At 43.8% G+C, this 16,078-nt stretch overlaps 2 protein-coding genes across 6 annotated transcripts in view; one reads left to right on the top strand and one right to left on the bottom strand.

Moving 5' to 3' along the window:
• KIAA0556 (KIAA0556 ortholog) overlaps positions 1-8,212 on the bottom strand; it is a 177,565-nt gene extending 169,353 nt beyond the window's left edge. For 3 of the 5 annotated variants that reach the window (XM_025048349.1, XM_006914049.3, XM_025048350.1), the window contains exon 1: positions 8,143-8,212. In XM_025048349.1, coding sequence (XP_024904117.1) covers positions 8,143-8,149 — 7 coding nt within the window. In that variant the 5' untranslated portion in view covers positions 8,150-8,212. The remainder of the gene's footprint in view (positions 1-8,142) is intronic. The other 2 variants (XM_025048351.1, XM_025048352.1) reach the window with 2 other exon arrangements.
• A 159-nt stretch (positions 8,213-8,371) lies between these two features.
• The window catches only part of GTF3C1 (general transcription factor IIIC subunit 1), a 69,137-nt gene continuing 61,430 nt past the window's right edge, over positions 8,372-16,078 (top strand). Inside the window, exons 1-4 of the mRNA XM_015590951.2 lie at positions 8,372-8,649; positions 10,791-11,000; positions 15,148-15,324; positions 15,965-16,075. Of these exons, the coding sequence (XP_015446437.1) occupies positions 8,429-8,649; positions 10,791-11,000; positions 15,148-15,324; positions 15,965-16,075 (719 nt within the window). The 5' untranslated portion in view covers positions 8,372-8,428. The remainder of the gene's footprint in view (positions 8,650-10,790; positions 11,001-15,147; positions 15,325-15,964; positions 16,076-16,078) is intronic.

Genomic DNA, 16,078 nt, shown 5'->3' with positions numbered 1-16,078 from the left:
TCTCCCCATGCCCCAACACCCCCCACCACCACCACCACCACCGTCCGGAGTCTTTCTTCCGCTCCTGGGATTCAGAATTCCTTCCTGCCTCTGGGCCTTTGCCCTCAACTTCTTGGTCTTCTCATCAATCAGATCTCAGCTTAAAGGGACTGACCTCATCGAAGAGGACTAACCCCCAGTCCTCCCTACTTTTACCTTCTGCGGAGCACTTACTGATCTGTTCCCTGTTGAGTTGTTTGTGACCTGTCTCCCCGACTAAATATCAGCTCTCTGAAATTGATGGCTGCTGTCTGGCTTTTTTATCACTGAATTTCCCACATCTGGAACAGTGCCTGGAATGGAGTACACAACAGTAGACATTTCCGGAATAGATGAATGAGTAAATAACCAAATTTCTGAATGAACAATGCTGGAAGGGACAGGAGGCATGCTGACAAACTGTTGGCAAGAGCTCATTTTCCCTCACAATGTGCTTTCCTGACCCTTTTCTCCTGCTCTTTCTGGGATAGTGAAGGGAAATATGACAAAGAAAATTTAATACACCATTGGAGATAATTGGAAAATATCGATTTTTTTTTTTTTCATTTCAGAGGTGAAGATAAGTAAATGCCAGACTTTTATGTAAATGGCCTATATGACAACATGCTTCCAGGCTAAAATGTGCTTTGGCCTAACTCTGTGTCTACCATACAAGGTCCCAAACCCATTCCCTTGCCACACCCCAACACAGCCCCATCCTCCCATCCCAGCTCCCCACAGAATACAAATGAGGGTGTTACATTTGTGAAAATATGTGTATGTATATCCAAATTAAAGTATCTTCTGAGTATTTGAATCTCCCACCCCCCAAAAAAAATGATCTGCCAAACCACCCTGGAAAACACAGAAAATGGTACATGAGATCCCCCGGAATCTGAAGGGAAAAGATGTTTTCTTCTTGTGTGATAGCTAATTTTTACTGAGGACCTATTAAGTGCAGGACACCATTCTAAGGGCTTTACATGGATGAATTCATTTGATTCTCAGCCCTGTGGGAAGGTCCTACTATTAATCTCTATTTTATAATGTAAGAGTCTAGGCACTAAGAGATAAAAAAATTAACTCCCCTGAGGTCACATGACTGGTAAGAGGGCTCTTCAGCATTCGAACACCCTCAGCTCCAACTTCCTGCCAGGTGCTACATTCAACCATAACTTTCCTATCCTCAAAGGACATGCTAAGTCAGGGGCTATTTCAAGAGAATCCGTTAGCTAAGAGTGGTCGAGGTAGCACCGGGTTCCAAAATGAAGCAAGGGTGAAAGTGACAGTGACTTCCCTGGGATAGGAAGTGGGGGGTGGGGGAGAAGGGGAGACAGAAATGTAATTGGGAAATAGAGAGAGAACAGAATAAACACAGAAGCTATGGGGTGTAGTAAAGGTAGCTAGGTCAGGGCATATTATTAAGACTAGATTGAACTACTCCAAAGGACTGTGTCTGGGGGAAACATACTTTTCTACTAGAAAAAGGAACCAGCCGAGGTCTCTGGGAGCTTGGCCTGGAGGCTTGGCTGCAAGAGCCTTTTCTCTGTTTGCTTTATGGAGACCAGCCAACAATTCACCTAAGAGACAAATCGGTTCATCTCCTTCCTGGTTACTATGTCAATCCAGCAAACATCATGGACCAGTCCTTGGGCCAAGTGTTGGGCATACAAAGGAATAAGAGTGGGTCTCCACTCGCAAAGAGGAAGAAGGGCATGAAGCCCAATACCTATGATAGCACGATGCCTGAGGAGCTATGGGATCCTGCCACGGGGGAGGAGTTTATTCTGCAGGTAATGTCATTCACTGTAATCTACAGTGTGGAACTGACTTAAAAGAAGGACACAGATAGCAAGGAACACAGCATGGGCAAGGCAGAGAGGTGGGAAAGAATATGGTGTGCTCAAGGGATGGTCAGCTTTCCAAAATTCCTTGAGCAAGGGTTGAAATCTCAGATGCCTGCAGGGTCAGGCCAATATTCTCAATGGAGGACGTGAGCACTGGATGACTGGCACCACCAGTCAGAAGACATCAAACTGCCATCACATGTCAAGGTCAAAGAGGTAGCCACTGTTCAGTGCTGACAACCAGGGCTGTGTAAGAAGGCAGGCCCAGTGGGACCAAAGCACCCTTTTATCTAGAGACTGAGAAGTCCAGGTTTTTATGAGAAATCTCATTTTTAAATATGGGAAAACACAGCTATGAATCCAGTTTGCCCAGTATAAAAACTCTGGGCATGAGAGAGGATGGGTGACTATTTAAAGATGAAGCTGGAGTCCCGCAGACCAACCAAGGGGTAGGGATGGGGGAAGGAAAGAGCTTCCCCAGGGAAAATCTCTAATTAAAGGTGCTATATCCACAGGGCAATTGTTAAGGCCACAAGGGTCAAGCTGCTCAGCACCCCATGGGACATCAGTAGTCAGTCCTGTGGCACTGAGGACAATTGATACTTTCTTATTCTTTGATACAGTGCTCTGTAAACAGCTCCAAGTTCCTCCTTCTAACCAACCATATTGCTCCTGATTCCCCTTCCTACTTGGAAATAAAGGAACAGCCAGGGTCACATCCAGAGGGAGCCAAGAAGATAGTCAAGGGCAGTGCCTTTTAAACTGTTTATTCTTCTACCAGCCTAATGGGCAGGCCTCACCCACAGACTCACTTCCCAGATGTGAGAACCTGGGCACACACTGGCAGGGACAGGGCTGAGATGGCTCTTTGATAAATACTAGTGTGTAGACTTTATTCGGCTGAGTCCTGGTTCTGCTACCTACTAGCTGTGTGGTGTAAAATGGGCACTTACAGTATCATATCAAGCCATCTCAAGAATCAGATTGGATTCTCTATGCCAGGAATTGGCACTTTTCCTGTGAAGGGTCAGAGATAAATATTTTTGGCTTTATGGGCCATATGGTCTCTGTCATAACCAATCAACTCTGCTACCAAAGCATGGAAACAGCCAAAGACTGTTTGTATGCATTTGTATGCAAATGGTTGCAGCTGTATTCCAATAAAACTTTATTTATAAAAGCAGGCAGTGGGCCGGAGTGCTTTGGGAAACGTGAAGACTTTTACAATGTTATCTTCTAGGGACTCCCATGTTGGATTGCAGTTATCTGTTTATGTCTCCCTTTCTCACCAGACTATGAAGTTCTTAAGGGCACAGAATACTATATATCCCTCTTCATTTTTAGATTAAAACTAAAAGAACAAGTATAGCATAATATGGCACACATGAAGTCCATAAGGATTTTCAAAATTGTCTAAGTTAATATTAGAGCAGGATTGTAACTTCAAATGCCTATGGGGCCCAGGCAGGTACCAGATGCGATGAGAGAAGCTAGTGAGGTAGGTGCTGTGGTGAACTAGAAAGTGCACTCCCCCTTCTCCACTCAGCTCCAGCTGGGAGGGAATTGTGGCCATGCAGAATTCTGATTCGGTGCTAAAAGACATTATTGATATTTTAAAGAAAATATCATAATCGGATGTTTATGAGAAATCTCCCAATTTTTCAATGTTGATAATTCAAAATTTTTTAAAATAAAACATTATGGGCCAAATAAACACATATGGAATATTTCAGCCAGGGGAGCCCCAATTTATAACTTCTGATATAAAGAATTCATTTTCAAATTTGCTACATTTCTATTCTTTAAGGGTTAAGAAATTATTGTAAAATTATTTGTACATTTATATGTAAAAAAATCAACTTTACAGAAAAGTTTTGAGAATAGTACAATGAACACCCATTCACCTACATTCAACCTTACTCATCTTGATATCTCTGGATTCCAGTGCACAGAAGGCACTGAAATGTTGTGAAGTCACTGAATGAATGCCCTAAGGAAAATAAAGCAAAATATAGTGTACCACGTCCTGTAAGCTAAAACGACAGGGTGGAATGAATGTCGAAAAATATCCAGAACGAAAAGAAAGAAAAGAAAGAAAAGGAAAGAAAAGGAAAGAAAAGAAAAAAGAAAAGAAATCAGATTCAAGTATGGGAGCCAAAGAAGGAAAACAGAACCCACACAGAGACTCCATGGACCACACATTTGTTTTGCCAGCTGAATGCTTACTGTGTTTTTGTTGTTGTTATTTTTGGCTTGGCTTATTTTAAGTAGTAAGAGAAATAGGCAAATCACCAGGAGTCCAGGTAAAAAAACCACATAGAAGAGACCAGATAGGCTGACAGTGTACTTTCTGCAAAAACTTCCTGATTCAACCGTCATCCATTTTGTAGTTTGGGATTATTTAGCCACACTGGGCTAAATTTCATCTTGGCATTATTAATTCTTTGAGGAAGTTTGCTAAGCAAATGAACAGTATAAACGGGGAAATGTTAAATATTTGCTCTGGGGGGAGCAAAAGCAAATGAGCAGCTTTAAAATCCTTTCTAATTATATTGATGTGCTGACCTTTGTCTAATTATTATGTTCCTTGAAAACTGAGTGGAAGTATTTTCTTTTTCTAAACTATCTTATATTTTAAAAGCACTGGAAGAAATATGACTTTAACACAAAGGTGAACATGTTCACAGGCAAAAGATTCACACATTGCCAATTTACCTTCATGAAAATAAAAAATGTCAAACACTGGTTTTTCTTTTTAACAAAGAGTGAGCTAATTACAAAGATTATTATTTGCTAGAGGGCTTCATCAGATTCCCTTCTCCCTTTTCTGTCAGCAGTGTAGAGGAAGTCTGCCCATTTGCAGATAATGACAGCCTTAGTTACCATGGAGGAGCACTTTTATATGCTAGAACTGGTGTTCAGTGCATTCTTGCATAATCTCATTGAATCCTCAATGATGGATTCACCAGTGGATTATCAAGCAAAACAAGGTAAGCTTCATCATCATCTTCATTTTATTGACAGGAAAAATGACATTTAGAGATGTCAGAGTACACAGCTGAGATTCAAATCCAGCGTGGCTATTCGCCCCACGCCACCTGCCCCCACCCCCTGCAACCCCCAATCTATCAGCATTACATCATACTGCATCACAGAGCTGGATAAAACCTGCCCAAAGTAAAACAATGCACCGGGGAAAATGTTATGAAAAGCTTTAGTGATTTGGACATGCAGAATAAACCAAACTATAATCCAGTCTGGTGATATTTGGCAGACATTTAAGCATTTGTGATTTTCAGAAGTAAACATCTTTCTAATAAGGCCAGGTTGGCTTATCTAGTTGGCTAGAATCACAATTCATCAAGGTATGCATTACTTTACCCAACAGATAATGTGCCTATAAAATGGTGTATAAGTCCAAAAATTGAAATGGAAAAAGGGATCCTTTGAACATTAAATCGAACCTCAGAGCAAATAACTTTCTTAAAGAGAACCAAGTTTTCCTTTTTGTAACCAATCTGAAAACGAACAGGTTCCTCCTTGGGGCCATAATTAAGCTCTAGGAGAGCTGAGATGATAACAATTAGATGTGACTAAGCAGTCTTCTTGAAAATGGTCTATAACAAAGTTTCTTAAAGTGTGTTCTGCAGATCCTGTGAGGAAGAGGGGTTCCCAAGGGCAGAACTATTCTCCTCACAATTCTAACTTTTTCATTGTTATTTGCACCAATGATGCAAAAGCAACAGTAGGTAAAACTGCTTATAGCCTGAGTGGCTAAAAGGCAGTGGCATCAAACTGTACTAGAAGTCATTATGTTCTTCATTGTCATGTACTCACGATAAAACAAACAAATTATTTTCATTTAAGAAGGTCTCGATGAAACAATAAAAGTTAATTGTATTAATTTTTGACACGAATACAGATTTTTTAACATTCTGTGTGAAAAAATGGGAAGTACACATAAAGCACTTTTGCTACAAGCCAAAGTACAATGGTTGATCACAGAAAATACTTGTGTGATTGTTTGAGTTGCCAGCTGAACTAGCCATATATTGTGTAGAATGACATCTTTACTTGAAAGAAGAGCTAATAGACAAACTATAGTAATTCAGACTTGGGTATCTGACATTTTTTCAAATAGGAAAGTAGTGAGCCTTTCACTTCAAGGAAACAATTGAGTATTTGTTGCCAATGATAAAATTCAAGTTTTCAAGTGAAAATAAGTAGAAAACTTGTTTCTACTACCTTAAGTTTAACAGCTTCCCAATACTTAAACTTTTTTTTAAATGAGATAGGTGGTGATATTAATGTATGTGATTTTTTTTTTTTATATTGTGTAGTAATATGCTATTTGATATTGTGTAATGAAACTTCCAGTGTCAACATTTGGAAGAGTTGCATAATTCAGTAAAATAACATTTTCCAAATGACCAATATCTAAGGTTATAAAATCAAACACAGGTAATACACAGGTAAAATATCCAATGGAAGAGCAAGATAGACCAATGGATTTTAATGTAACAAAGTACAAAAGTTTACCAATATGGTTTCAGATGCCACATTGTGATTAACCTTCAAGCAACTACAACTTACTAAGTTTGGTATAGTATCAAAGAAGAATGTATACAGTTATCTAAAAAGGCAATTAAAATACTCCCTGTTCCAACTGTATATCTGTATGAGGCTTGATTTTTTTTTTCATATGCATCAGCCAAAATAACAGCACAACAGTCTAGTTACTGAAGCAGAAATGAGGGTGTAGCTATTTTCTATTAAACCAGACATTAAAGAGATTTGAAAAAAAGTAAAAGTATGCCACTCTTCCTACTAATTTTTTGGGGGGAAGACATAGCTGTTTTTCATGAAAAAGTATTATTTATATTCAGAAGTAATGGGTTGTCATTTTTAAATGAATTGTTGAATGTTTTAAGATTTTCTTGGCTTTCATTTCTGATATAGTAAATATCATCAATTTAATATACATAAACAAAGCTTTTTTGAGATAAGAGTATAAAGGCATCCTGAGATCAAAAAGATCTGAGAATTGTTGTTCGACAGCAGCATCACGTTGACCTTTCCACATGACAATCTGGCAAATGACATTTTATAGTACCTCTGAAGTACAAAAGGGCAAAGACGTCTTTTAAACACACAACAAATGGTTCATTTAAAAAAAAAAAAGGTTCTACATTGCATTAAGTGGATATCATAAAGGAAGAAACTCCCCAAAAGTGAGAGACAATGGTAAATTAAGAAAAATGATTTGAGTTCTAGCACAGATTCTGTCAATCTCTCTAGACATTAGCCTTCCCATCTACAAAATGAAATATCTGAGGAACCTATTTTTAGATTACTTCCTACTGTCAAATCCATGATTCTAATCAGGGACCCCTAAATGGTAGCCCACGCCTGGCACCTGGCCTTCAGACTGATCTGCTGTCATGGCATTTTGAGAAGAGCCCCAGGAAAATAACTGGTTGGAGCTTCCCTTTCAGAAGAATTGATTTTCAGTCACAGCCCAATCCAGCCCACTAGACTTGCCCCTGCAGATATCTGCATTTGCAACCTCTGGAATGAAGGGCCTCTAAAACTCCTTTGAAATCCCAAACTCCACAATTCAGTTCCAAAGACAGAGCTTCTGGGTTCCTGTCTCATTCTGCCACTTGCTGGCTGGCTGATTTGCGGCAAGTTATTCAACTTCTCTGAGCTCCAGTTTCCTCATTTGTGAAATGAGATGACACTCATCTCAAAGGGCTATTATGAAGCTTCGCGAGGTGTTGCTTGACAGCACTTAACAGAGTTCTTAACACTGAACAGTGCTGTTAACATCGAAGCACAGAGAGCATTCCCTAGACTCCTCCCCCCACCGGCCCCCTACCCTGCTTACTAAGTCCCATTTTCCAGGAGCAGATGACTGCACTCCCCACGACGACGCTAACTCCCATATCCCAAAGTTGCACATCCTAGGACACACAAGACCCTCCTCAGGCCTCTACTCCTTTCCCTCCCTAAATCCAAAGCCCTTTACTGGGCCCCCGTCAGTACTGGCTTCCTACACGAGCACAGCTCGGTACAGAAGCAAAACACTGACCACCCTCCCCAAGTCTTTTTCCCCATCCCGGACCCCTAAGGCTCCATTTCCCTCAGACCGGAGACCACCTGGGGTCAGGCAGTGGTGGTACAGGGGTCTATGGCCTAAGAATCCGCCCGGGGGGTTGCCTCAGGAGGAATGAGATTAAAACTACTTGACCTCCTGGAGGGGCCCACGAACACTCACCGTCCATCCTTAGAGGTGGCGGTTCCGGGTGCTCCGACCGGAAGCGGCTTCTGCACTGTTTGCAGTTCCCCTGGTTACTGTGGGGCTCCCGACCAATGGCGGTGTAACTCCACCGATTGGGCCCGCCCCCAAGGTGTGACGTCACGCAAGCCCGCTGGAACTCCTCCTCCGACTGGCGGGTCTGACCCGCCTCCCGGGGCTGCCGATCGTTGTGCGCAGGCGCGCCGGACAGGGCCCTTGGCTGCTTGGTGCGCAGGCGCCTCGGGCGCTGCCAACTGAAGTCGCAATGGACGCGCTGGAGTCGTTGTTGGACGAGGTGGCCCTGGAGGGGCTTGATGGCCTTTGTCTGCCCGCACTGTGGAGCCGTCTGGAGACTCGAGTGCCGCCCTTCCCGCTGCCTTTGGAGCCCTACACGCAGGAGTTTCTGTGGAGGGCCCTTGCCACGCACCCGGGCATCAGCTTCTATGAGGAACCTAGAGAGCGACCCGACCTCCAGCTCCAGGACCGGTCAGCGGCTTTGGCCCTACGGGCGGGTAGACGGGCTCAGAGCCCGGGGTCTGATGGAGCGGGGAGGGGACCAGGTTCTGACTCGAGAGGTGTAGGGGAAGGGGGTAGAGCCGAGGGAGAACCGGTAGTCCGATGAAGGGAGTAGTGTAAGGCTGATTTGGGGTTCCTCAGGCCTGGTGGGACCCAAGCGTCTGATGGAGCAGGGAGTCATCATGTGATGTACTATGTGAAGTCCTATTATGTCCACATGTATGTTTGGGGTGATGGTGAGCAGGACTGGGGGGATATTCTTGGCGCTTCAGAGAGTATTTCCTCTAAAGTGGAGGGTAGGATTGGAGTGGGAAGGCAATTCAGATGAAGACTGGAGACACTTGAGTTCAAACCTTTATTGGGCATTCATCCTTCTGTGCTGGATTAGTGGGCCTAAGGCAGCTAGAGATCTGCGTAACAACAAGCTTAGCAATAATAATAATAATAATAGCTAGCATTTATTGAGTGTTTATTATTGGTCTGGTACTATTTTAAGATCCTGTTCTAGGAGCTTCAGGAGGTTAAACTCACTTCATCCTATGAGGTGGATGCTGTTGAAGATTTGCAGAAGAGGAAAGTGAGTCATAGAGAGAGATGAAGTAACCTCTCCAAAGTTATGGAGATTATAAGTGACTGAGTGTTGATTTGAACCCAGGCCAAGTGTCTCCAGACTCTGCGCTTTTAAGCCAAACTGTGAGGGAGAGGAGAGGTTCCCAAAGGGAATAACTGTCCAAAACAACACTTCAAGGTTGGATTTAGGTGGCCAGTTGGCAGAGTATTCAGGACAGAGAACAGCAAATGTGAAAGCCCAAAGGAAGAAAATAAGTTTGGTTGAAGTGTAGACTTGGAAATAGAGAATGAGGAATAATAGTCGACACTTATATATATGCTTATTGTGAGCTGGGACTGTTCTAAGATCCTGATGTGGCAAGTTATTATTTTTTACAACAACCCTAGGAGGTAGGTATTATCCCCATTTTTCTGAAAAGAGAATTGAAGCACAAAGATGTTAAGTGACTTGCACTAGGTCATCAACTAGCGAAGGCATAACCCAGAATTTGAATCCAGGAAGTGTGGGTACAGAATCCACTCTGTCCTTAACCAAATTGGACTGGAGAGGTAATCAATGATCTCTTCATCCGCTTAAAGAGTTTATCAAAAGGACAGATGGAAGCTTCTGAAGGCAGGAGTAGACGAGGCAAAGAGCAAAGTTGAGAGATTTGTAGTAATTTAATCATGAACAACCCAGTCATGGTTTAGCTTACCATAGTGGAGGTGAAAATGAAGAGGAGAGGTGGATGGAATCAAGACATGAGGAACAACCAAGACAATTTGGTGACTGATTGGATGTGGCGTATAAGGAAAAGTAGAAATCAAAAATGATGCCCTTCAGTTCCTGATTCGAGAATGAGAGGTTAAATAGTACAGAGGTCACAAGGCAAAGAAGAAAGGGTTGAAAAGTGTATATGGAATTTAGCCTCAACTAGACTAGTGTAGGACGTCAGCAAGATTTCTGAGAACTTGACAAACTTGGTTGACTGGATAAAAGGAGAAACACACGTCAAGTGTCTCTCTGGTGTTGATAAGAGGCAGCTGGGAGAGTGAGGTGGTGCCAAGGAGAGACTTGTGGAAGGTGGGACGGGATGTTTGGGGAGAAAAAACAGTATTGAGGATTCAATGGTGAGAATTGTTAACATGCAAGTATTAATCAAAACCATAAAAATGGATGAAGATTACTAGAGAGATAACTAAAGAGAGGTAGAAAGATGATACCTTAAAGAGGGAAAACCTTGAATTATTAAGTCCAAACCTGATGGTTTGAAAACTAAGCACAAAATTTGGAGGGAAACCAAAAGACCATGACTTGGGCCAATATGGTGATTCTGGTTCCAGCATTCAGCTCTGGAGTGGATTTGGGGAATCCTGGAAAGGTCTGTGTTTTCTAGAGCAGAAAATACTGCTTGTCAAGATGATCTGCATTTATAAGGCAGAAAGACTGAGTGATATCTCACTCCTGCTCTCTGATCTCTGCAGGAGGTTGTCAGAACACGCCAAGCATGTATTATTTCTAAAGCCGAGTTGTGGTTTGATATTTGTGCTTTCCTCCTTAGGTATGAAGAAATCGATTTGGAAACTGGCATTTTGGAGTCCAGAAGAGACCCAGTCCCTTTGGAGGATGTCTACCCCATTCATATGATCTTAGAGAATAAGGATGGCATCCAGGGCTCATGCCGGTACTTTAAGGAGAGGAAAAACATCACCGGTGATATCAGGACTAAGTCTTTGCAGCCCCGTTGTACAATGGTGGAAGCCTTTGGCAGGTAACTTATTTACACTGTCAGAAACTCATGGGACTCTTCCTGCTTTGAAGGGTTGAGTCATATCAATGTGCTGAGGAGAGGGCTCCAGCAGACAGACAGAAATTGAAAGTAAACTGACAGGTAGGAAAGAGCATGAGGAATGGGAGCTGGGCTGGGGTGGAGGAAGGGTAAAGTCAGAGCACAAGACTGGTCTGCAGCCTCGGTGTCTGTCAGAGTACATCGTCTCCACACAGGCTTAGTGTGGGGGTGATGCACTGTGACAGACGCTGAGTGCATCTTCTTCACTACCTTTTTTGCCCTGCTCCTGTTTGGGGCTAATTTTGCTCAGGGGGTCTGCCTGCCTTTCCATATGTATCTACAGTCCTAGCACAGGTGGGCAGAGCAGGCAGCTGTCATGTGGATTGGTGCCTTTCATTCTTTGTCCAAGCTGGGCCCTGCGCTTGGGGGTCAAAGGAGATGAACAACTGTGGCCCTGCCGAGGGCTAGGATCAGGATGCTTCTCTTCCTCCTCTTCTCCCCTCCTTCTCAGCCCAGCTCCTGTTCCTCGTGCTCTTTCTTACCTCTGTCAGTTAACTCCTCTTTCTCCTTTAGTTTCAATTTCTGCCTGTCTGCTTGTGCTGTCTCCCCAGCACATTAATTTGACTCACCCCACTTATAACAAGACCTTCCCTTGACCTCAGGTGCCCTGTAACTGTAGCTCTCTCTCTCATGGCTGCAGCCATGTTTTTTTGGAAGAAGTAGCTGTACTCTTTCTCCCTCTTCACCTCCCCTGCACTCCTCTGCCCACGGGGGTCCTAATTTCTGCCTTTATCACTTCACCAAAATCTTATCCTCTAAGACCCCTATTAACAAGCCTGGGACACTGTTAGGCCCTTAATCTCCTTGACCCCTCGACACCATTAGAGACTTTTGAAGGTTTTGCCCTGTTGCTTCCCGCTCTATTTTGTTTTTCTGTTCTAGCTAATCCTCACCAGCTCCTTTGTGGACTCCCAACTTCCTTCCGCCCCTTAAATGTTGGCTGCTCTCAAGGGCTCTATCTGATCCCCAGACCTCCTCCCAAGTGCCATGTGTGATGTTTCAATAACCTGCCCCTCTTACCCAGTGTGCCCAGAAGTTAGAGCATCACTCACTCTTCGTTACCCCAAACCTGCCTTCTCTTTCTTTTCTTTCCTCTTTGGTTTCTTTATTCTGGTCTAGGGCAGCCCCATGCACCTGACTATATAAGGCATAAACTTGGGTTCTCTCTGGGCACTTTCACTCCCTGAATTCTACATTCAATCAGCCACCAAGTCCTGTGGAATCAACCTTCTAACTTTTTCTCAGACCCCTTTTGGTCTCAAATTAATTTCACCGCTTATTTTTAAACGTTTAGATTTTAGCTTCTCGAAACATCACAAGGTCTGGCTGCACCGGCACTGAATTGTTACTTGACAGCATAGGTCAGAGCCATGAACCGTGTCCCATGCAGTTCCCCACACCCTGCGGCTGTCCGCCCTGCTGACCATGGCCCTTCAGGCTCTTTAGGAAGTAGCTTGTGCCCACCCAGCTGCTTGACCTCAGCCCCTTCAACTTGCCCACTTCTCACTGTGTTTTGGCCTGAGCATGCAGGCTTATTTTGGTCTCAGCTGTTGCATGTGCTGTTCCTTCTGCCCCAGATCTTCATATCACCACCTGCTTCTCTTCTTTCAACCTTCAACTCATCTCCTTGAAAAGTGCTCCCCATTGTCCAGGCACCATCATATTACTCTTTTCGGTACCAAAAATGGTCATAAGTGTTTTTTATGTCACTCTTTCTTCACCAGACTATAAACTCTTCGGAGCAAGAACTGTGTGTCTTATTCATAGCTATAGATCTCTAGGGTCTAGACGATGTCTGGCACAAAGTTGGCTCCTAAAAATGCATGTTGACTGATTGATTGCCTATTAGGTTTAAAGTTGTAACCCCTGACCTATATCGTAGGATCTAAACTCCCTAGCATGTTATAGAAAGGCCATTCAGGATGTGGACTCCCACTGACCCTTCAAACTTTCCTTCCTTCTGCTTTCTAGCTTGCCACCACACCCCAGCCTTTCCGGCCATGTCACACCACTCACGTCCCAGAGCAGGCATGCTCCTTTATGCTTCTAGGACCTTGCAGATTCTTATTCCTTACCTTCACCCACCTAGCTTCTTGCTAACTCAAGAACTGCCTCTTTTGAGAGTTTTCCCTAATTACTATGCACACGCCCACGTCACACACATAGGCTTGAATTACGGGTCCTCATATGTGTCATTTAATAGCCTCAACCACCGGAGCTGCTCTCTGTCAGAGCAATTGTTATGTCAACCATAGAGTAATTTTCTTGTCTTCTTCTTTCAGTAGACTATGAACTCTTTTCAGTAGACTATGAACTCCATTTTTATTTATCTTGGTATTGCTGGTACTTTGCATTGTGCTTAATCAGTGTTTACTAACCTAGATGATGCCCACAGTCTGCAGACTGAGCTTAGCAGGAGTCATTGCTTCAGCTAATTGGAAACAGCGGATTTATGATAACACAGGGGAGTAATCTGAGTACATTTTTAAAACAGCAAATCGATTCCCCTCTTTTCAAACTTTCTTTTCCCAGCTGGCTTCTTCCAATTTAACTGAACGAGCCTGTTTTGAGACGAGAGAGCATAGGTTCTAAGTTTCTGACATGCAGACACAGAAAGTGGACTGACTCTCACATGTGTTCACAACCACATCCTTTTTAAGGATGAACTATATGGACTTCCATGACTCTGCAGAAGACCAAATATAGGTTACAAACAATATGAAGAAAGCTGCAGTTAAGTTAAAATGAAGATAACCTCTTCTTTTTTCTTTTTGTTTCGTTGGTGGTAAAAGTGAAGTGATTTGAGTGGGTGGGAGGAAGGAGAACAGTCAGACTGAGTTTGATGTGACTTTGAGGTCAGCCATCTGTAAACAACAGGCTAAAATGAGTAGATGCTGGCTCAAGCCCACGGGCCATATGTGGCCCCCCAGTGGCTCATTCACCCAGGAAAGGGAGCTTCTCTGACTGGGTATATCTCGATGCCAAGGAGTGAGTGAGTGTGCACTGGGTTTATTGCCTGCACACCCTCATGGGATCTCTGCTGTGGGGCTTGGGCCCCAAGAATGTGTGCATGGAGTGGGCCTATCTGCCTAAGACGTGCATGGAAGTTAGCAGGCAAGGCACTGCGGTGGAACCTCAGTCTTCAGTGTGGGACCTGTCAGGCCTCAGCAGAGATATCAGTATCCTCAGCCGTGATATATCATTGCCTTACTAGGAAGTGTTCTTGGCCTCTTTTTCAGGTATTATTTTTCATACACCAAGTCAGTGGGAGAAACTAATAATTTGTCCAAAGTCTGGTCTTCAACGGACTACGAGTCCACTGATTACACAGTTCAGTGTTTTTGACTCTGAAGTTTGCTTTATCTGTCTGGTTCAGTAGAATAGTTCATTCGCTTAACAAATATTCACATAGCCCCTACTATGCACCAAAATCATTGTAGGCACTGAGGATGTCTTTCTCGTGAACAAGTCGGCAGACAATATGCCCCCTTTTATAACACTTCTATTTGAAGGAGGGAAAGATAGGAATGTCTGGAAAAAAATTGTGTGTGTGTGTGTGTGTGTGTGTGTACACGTGTGTACGTGCATGTGTGTGCGTGTGTAGCGCCATTTCTAAAAACGCTGGGTGCTGCAAAGAAAATGGAAATGGTCAGGGGTGGGGAATGGTTACTATTTCGGGGAAGGCCTAAGGAGTTGACATCTGAGCAGTGACCTGAATGATAAAAGGAATCAGTCACCTGTAGACCCTGAGGAAGAGCAGCGAGCAGAGGAAACAGCTTATTTCAGGACCAGCAGGGCTGTTGTGTGTCAGGGGTGGAGCTGAGCTTTCGGTTCACATGCCCTGCAAGGCCTGGGAGGGCTTTAAACAAGGAGATGATGACATTGGCTCTGCTCACCCTGAGGACTGCGGCACTAAGACTAGAACCAGCTTAACTGGGGGATTGTGAGCCTCTAAGAAGCAGAAAATGATCATACTCCAAGGTTCTGCTTTTCATATCTTAATTTGAATTAAATTAATTTTAATTTGAAATCAGAGTAATTTCTTCATGTGATTATTTCTGATTTGCAGGTGGGGAAAGAAACTGATCATTGTTGCCTCCCAGGACATGCGTTACAGGGCCTTGATAGGCTTGGAGGGTGACCCCGACCTCAAACTCCCTGACTTCTCCTACTGCATTTTGGAGCGGTTAGGCCGGTCCCGGTGGCAAGGGGAGCTCCAGCGAGACCTCCACAGTACTGCTTTCAAGTAAGGGATGACTGCGTCCCTGCTTTAAATGATAGGGCTCACTGATCATCGTGCCCTTCCCCCACACCAGAGCCTGCTGACTTGTCTTTCCTGTTCTTATTCCTGCCAACTCAGCATTCCCTAATCCATGGTGATTGGGAGCACAATCCTCTCTTTTTGAAGAGACCCTGGGGTGACCATGTAATTTAATGTTCAAACCTGACATTTTGAGAGCGGAAGGTAGAGCTGATGAGAAGGGACGTCAAGGAAATGAGCATAAATCGGAACCTTCTGGCAAATTAGGGTGTTTGGTCACCCTGGTTACAGGCCACTACAGGATTAGAGAGCCATATTCGATTATCTCCTCATATTTGACCAACTCCTCATTGTCTCCCAGCCCAGCTCTCCCTTTCTGCTCTGTTTCCCCTGGCCTCTACTCCCATGTCTCCAGCTACCTCTTCTGGAGATCAGGCCTGCTCCTAGGCTGAGACATGGCTGTCTTTTCCAAGGCCATTGTCTCATAATGACTGTATTCACACATTGTCTAGATAGGAGGTGCATATCTCCGGTGTTTCTGTCCAGGTGAAAGGCTCTCTACCTTGGTGGGTAAAAGCGACCAGCAGAGCAAAATGACACTACCCACAGCCTTCCTCTCCTCTAGGGTTGATGCTGGGAAGCTCCACTATCATAGGAAAATTCTGAACAAAAATGGGCTCATTACAATGCAGTCGCACGTGATCCGATTACCCACTGGAGCCCAGCAGCTCAATCCTCC

The sequence above is a fragment of the Pteropus alecto genome, unplaced genomic scaffold (assembly GCF_000325575.1).
Source record: "Pteropus alecto unplaced genomic scaffold, ASM32557v1 scaffold44, whole genome shotgun sequence".
Taxonomy (NCBI): Eukaryota; Metazoa; Chordata; class Mammalia; order Chiroptera; family Pteropodidae; genus Pteropus; species Pteropus alecto.
This window is presented reverse-complemented; position numbering and strand designations above follow the sequence as displayed.